At 39.4% G+C, this 6000-nt stretch overlaps 1 protein-coding gene across 3 annotated transcripts in view; it reads right to left on the minus strand.

The window, feature by feature from the left end:
* The window catches only part of LOC130913048 (collagen alpha-1(XXVII) chain B-like), a 159476-nt gene extending 154447 nt beyond the window's left edge, over positions 1-5029 (minus strand). For all 3 annotated transcript variants that reach the window (XM_057831323.1, XM_057831324.1, XM_057831322.1), the window contains exon 1: positions 4817-5029. In XM_057831323.1, coding sequence (XP_057687306.1) covers positions 4817-4863 — 47 coding nt within the window. In that variant the 5' untranslated portion in view covers positions 4864-5029. The remainder of the gene's footprint in view (positions 1-4816) is intronic.
* Between the last annotated feature and the right edge of the window lie 971 nt (positions 5030-6000).

Consider the following 6000-nt stretch of genomic DNA (forward strand, 5'->3'; position numbering starts at 1 on the left):
TCCAGTAAAGATGACAAAAATATCTCTGTGCGTTGCAAACTCTGCGCTGGCTCAGAAAGACTGTTGACCACTAAAAACTCGACATCCAGTTCAACAAGGAAGCACTTGGAATTACAGCACAACACGAAAAAACTCAAAACAAAGCCGACAGGTATAGAGACAGTTAGCACTTCTACAGTTTGTAGCAAGCCTTCATAATACATGTAATTGTGTACTTTTTATGGTTAGAGTTTGTAATCATAGGCAGAGTTTTACATTTGTGGGACTGGGGGAAAAGCATGTTGAAGACTCTGAAACAAAAGTCAAAAGTTTGGAAACACGTAATAATTTTTGCGTTTTATATATTTTTACTACTATTGTAAATTCTCACTGAAGACGTCAAAACTATGATTGAACATGTGGAATGGCAAAAAAAGGGAAATAACTGAAAACAGGTTTTGTATTCTACATTCTTCAAAGTATCCACCTTTGAGGTGTCTCCAAACCTTTGGCCAATACTGTATATATATACACATCTTGACACTGTTCGAGTTCAATCAACTGTTCAAGTTGTTGTTGGTAGCGTTTGAAAGTTTAGGTTTAAAGAAATTCTAAATATCCATCTTGCCTCCTCTGATGTAGTTTTGGCTAAGCAAAGCAAAGGATAGTCACTAAGGTGCTAGTCACATGATCTGTTCGAAAAATGATTTCGACCCATTATGAAAACTGTACATTGTACGATTTTTGTTCATTTCATTAATTTTTGTTGTTTGTTTTATTGCTTTACAACATTTATAGACAACATTTTAACGATTAGGTCTTTATTTCATGTTCAGAATTTTATACATTAGGCTTAATCTTTAAGTTAGCGGGGGTTTAATTAGTCGTTGCAGTTGATTTAAACAAATTCCATGCAGTTTGTCAGTTATTTGTTAGTCTTAGGGCTCCGGAATGGCTAAGCTAGGGCGAGTCAATGGTGGTTGAAATCAACTCCATCGACTAATTAGACCCCCGCTAACTCAAAGATTAAGCCTTATGTGAAAAACTGAATTACACGCGATTACATTTTTCTGTTATTTTTATGTTGAGGCAGCAAAAGGAGAGAAATTGGTAAAAAGTAACTGAAAAGTTACTTTTGAATTAACTCAGTTACTTTGATAATAAAGTAAACAGTAAAGTAACTAGATTACTTTTTTGAGGTATAATCAGTAATCAGTAATTAAATTACTTTTTTAAGTAATCCATGACAACACTGGTGAGCAATATAATTAACTACTGTTCCCATCTTTGTAACGCTGTTACCGTTAATGAGGATGTGAATGGAAGCAGAACGGGAAGGGGTAGGAGGAAAGGTGTTGACGACGTTCCAAACGCAATGATGTTTGGCTTGGTGGCTCGGAGTGTTAGCATAGCATTCGTGTTCTCGTTAGCCATAGCGTTTAGCGTGGCGGGCACCTTTTTTTTTTTTTACATAGAGTTCATGACGTCCAGGTGGGTATAATTAATTGAAAATAATGTACTATTTTCCTGCTGAGTGTGCATTATCATCACCAAGTTGGTGTTGTCTTTGTAGATGCTACAATAGGCTACAGTAGACCTCAATCATATATTTTTTTATTACCAAAAGTACCGGTAGTCACTTGCCCTAAACATTTCTTAATCATGTATCCATGAACCTTTTAGTGACGTTTTTTTTTTTTTTTTTTTAATTATTATCAAAACAAAGATGGGAGAGGCAGGAGATTCAGAGCCTCACCTGCATATTGAAAAATATATCGATATATGTTAGGGATGTGACGATGCACTCAAGTCATGGTCACTGTTCGGTGCAGGTTCAGTAGAACAGGAAAAACAAAAAGGCTTTTTTTTCTCGTGTCGTTTGAAAGTTACATTTTGTATACTTTTACACTCTTATAGAGGTGAAATTTAAAAAATGTAAAAATGAATTTTAAAAATCTGTTCAAATCAGTCAGTGAATATGAACATCTTTGATGTGGAACATGTTACCTAATGTATTATGTAATAGCGTGTAGAACATGAAAAGTAAAGTCAGTTACTGAGTAACTAGTTACTCTTCCAATGAGGTAACTGAGTTACTAACTTATAACTATAATTTGTAACTGTAAGTATAGGTAGTCCCCGGGTTACAACGGACCCGATTTACGTGATTTCAACTTTACGACGCCTGCGCCTCATCGTGTTTTTTTTTTGCGTGTGTGATTTATTTTTGGTGCAAGAAGCGTACAACAGGAAGCAAACGCATGTACAGATGCGCCCGCGCACCTCACACACGCACACATTGAGCAGCCGAGTGGCAGAATGACAGTCTGCGTGCACATTTTCTGCTTGTGAAGCATCCAGAGGCGACAGCTGTATATAACCCCTTTTGTACTGTTTATTGTGCATTTTCAATTGTGGTCGAATAGTTGGGGTGAGTTTGTGTGATTGTTTTTTTCTGATGTGCGGACGCTAACTGATACATGCTAATATTTGTTATTGCTGTATCAGCAGCTACTTGTAAACGCAGATTTGAATTGCTGTTATTGAAGATGAGAATGATTTAATTTCATTTTAGTTTAGTTTCATTCTGCACGTGTTGATGTCATGAGTAGCTGAATAAAGTCAGCAAACCACATAGACGTCTGACATCATCATTTTGGAGCTTAGTTTACTGTCTAGCTAGGACTTAGCTCCCATGTCTTGGTAAGGACAGTACAATGACGTATAATACATGTTTTTGGATATTTTCTTTTTAATTTGGGGGTTGTTTTGGGGTATTTAAAGGGTTAATTCCAATTTACACGGAAATTTGTGTTACATCATACATAAAGTAAGATTAACAACACTGGCTCCCATTGACAGTACTAGACGTCAAGGGCGTAGGTTTGTGTAGGGACTGTAGGGACATAACACTACCAACTATTCAGGGTGTTCTAATTGTCCTAACCAACTTTTAAGCCTCCTTATTTGTAAGGATGGAAGCGACCCAACCATTATTTAGTGAATTATTTTCATTATAGTTAGACTTACATTTACCCCTTTTCCCAATTGCTGAATGTGGCAGTCCATCCCCCCCCTACCGCCACTCAGACACACACTCACACAACCCCAACAGATTCATGTCAACAACATGCCGCCTCCTCCGCCCCCATTGATGAGGAGGGATATTTGAAGCTTTTTTCGGCCAGCAGCTGCAGCCACTGTTAGTAATGTAAAAAGATGTCAATGTTGGGGAGGTGGGGGGAAACACTACTAATTTTGCTACAGAAAGTGTAACCTGCATCAGAGTTAGCGTAACTTTCAACTGTGAACTTGATAACCTGCAAAACTATTGTGGTCAGGCCAGCCTCCACAAGGAACAACTAAGTCAAGCTAGCCTTCCGTCATTTGGATCATTGTTTGCACTATGTGCATTAAGGTAATGCAACACTGTGGCTTCAGAGTGCAAGTCCCTATATTAAATAAATGGGGAGCTATCCAAGAATGGCTCCACTTCAGAGGGATCCTGACAGAAACAGGAACTGACATGAAAAAAACAAATTCAATCACACATCCGAATTTCATGAGAGTACTTTGGTTTGAGTCTTGTGGTAGTTTAGGATGCCTCAGTTGTGGATAAGTCCTTGGCTATCTCAATTTTTTTTTTTTTTTTTCATTAATTTTTTTCCAAATCACTTTTATATTACAATACTTTAGTTTGAGTCTAGCGGTGCTCCAGCGTCCCCCAGGAGTAGACCCATTCTTGGAAACCTCCCAGTTTTTTTAAATAAAGGGACTTGCAATTCAAAATGTTTAGTAGTTGTTGAAAACAGAAGAGTGAATCAAAGTTGTATCACCTGAACCAATACACATGAAAGTTAGTATAAATCAATCGAGATTTATTATGCATTGATCATTTAGCCTATCAATTAATTAGGGTAATATTCATAGGAAATGTAGCCCTGAGCCCCCGTTCACCCAACCTGTTTTGTCTTATTGATATCCCGGCCCCAGCAAAAAGTGTACATGCAGGTTTTGCTGTTATATATCATCCCTACCAATGTAGAGACCTAACCTGCACCCTTGCTAGACGTCCTATCCAACTGGGAGGGTTGACAGCGATCGTTTGCTGCCAGTCAGCCTCTCCCAGTCAAAATGGATTGGACCTCTATTTCTGAAAGTGACTTCAAAAATTAAAAAAAAACCAAAAAAAAACTTTTGTGTGTTTTGGATTTTTTTTTAATGTGTACATATTTTTATTAATAATCATAATTGATATACTAATTGGCCAAATTAACATTTGGTAGACCCAAAATGTCTGTCCACGTATGTGTACGCCATGTCTTTATACAGTAGCTGTTAAGTATGACAGTATGTATTCATTTTAATTACCAAAAATAGTCACTTGCCCTTTAAAGGGTTAAATCCCACTCAGGACTCCCTCTCTCTCATTGCTAAACTAAAACAAAAAGAAAAGGGGGTGTGTACACCACTCACACTGTATGTACAGTACTGTACACTTCCAGTGAAACACTTTGCTCCCCCCTCCTCTCTCCTCCCTTTTTGGGCTGCAGCCAATAAACAGAAGATGATGCGCAGCGTGGGAGGAGAGATAAGCAAGACTTGTCTCCTCCTCTCATACATCTTTTTTGGCACAAAATCCCAGTTGAGACGCCAAAAGAGGACGATGAAAAAACTGCCCTGCAACTTCCTATGGAACTTTCTCACATACAACGTGTCCGTGAGGAGTTTTTGCAGCTCCATATGCTTAAAACATCATGTGAACATCTTAATGCATGAATGAAATGACTTTGAAATGAATATATGCAGGCATTATAAGAAGAGGCGACTCACTCACCCCCCGGCTCCTTTGAGTTCGGAGTGCGGGGCATTGTCCGGCTCCATAGCGGTTACTTCATTCTTTCTTGGGGGGATTCACTCCTGTCCGGATGAGGCAGAGGAGGTCTTTCCATCCCGGACTGCGGTTGTTAAAAAAAATAACTGAAGTTTGCAGGACAAGAAAGTATCTGTCATGGTCTTCCACCTGCGCGCGTCCCCTCAAATCCTCGCTCTGCGTCCCATTGCGCGCGTTCGTGTAGGTTGTGAGCGTGCAGACTTCCTGAAAATGAAAGTTTCTAGTATGAGTGAGGGGGAGAATGCGATTGGGGGGGAAGGGGAATGCCTCCCTCTGTCGCACTGTGGAGCTGCAGCAGCCCTGGACTTGAAGGTGTGTCCTCCTCCCTCGTGTGGGCTTTGTGCAGCCCCCTCAAAATGCTGCCGAGCAGCTCCTCTTGCATGTGCGACCTCCCAGGAGCTCAAGGAGGATTTAAAGGATTGGAACAATGAATCCAACCACCACCTCTGGTCACACATTTTCATTAGGTTCAAGTAAAGTTTTGGATCAAATGTCCTCAGTTGCAGTCTTCTTAGGTTTTCAATGTTTTGCAAATGAATGGATGTTTTGGTAATGAAGTTTAATATAGAATAGAATAGAATAGAATAGAATAGAATAGAATAGAATAGAATAGAATAGAATAGAATAGAATAGAATAGAATAGAATAGAATAGAATAGAATAGAATAGAATAGAATAGAAAGCCTTTGTCATCAATTTATCGAGTAAAGCTTTGCCATAACATGCACAACATAGAACAAAAGTACAATAAAGCTGATTTAAAAATTAATAGGTTACAGTGAAAACAATTTGGGAATACAGGTTGCCTGGTACACCAGACTCACCGCTGTTCCAGCTATTGAGTCTGGCCACCATTCAACGGATACAATTTCCAGGGCGGAGCAAGCCACAGCAAACAGACAGCGGAGTGGACCAATCAGCGACGGGCAGACCTGACATTAGTAAAAGGACGAGGGCAGGACGAGGGACTTGCGCGCGGAAGTAAACATACGAGGAGAGCGGAGTTTATTCAACATGGCTAGCGCGAGACAGACTGTTGTCAATGACTCGTGTCGATGTGTTTTTGGTCATTTAAAACTGATTTTACCGTGGATTGGAACATATTCTCGGCTCTCCTGTTCACCATCT

The sequence above is a fragment of the Corythoichthys intestinalis genome, chromosome 3 (assembly GCF_030265065.1).
Source record: "Corythoichthys intestinalis isolate RoL2023-P3 chromosome 3, ASM3026506v1, whole genome shotgun sequence".
In the NCBI taxonomy this organism is placed as follows: domain Eukaryota; kingdom Metazoa; phylum Chordata; class Actinopteri; order Syngnathiformes; family Syngnathidae; genus Corythoichthys; species Corythoichthys intestinalis.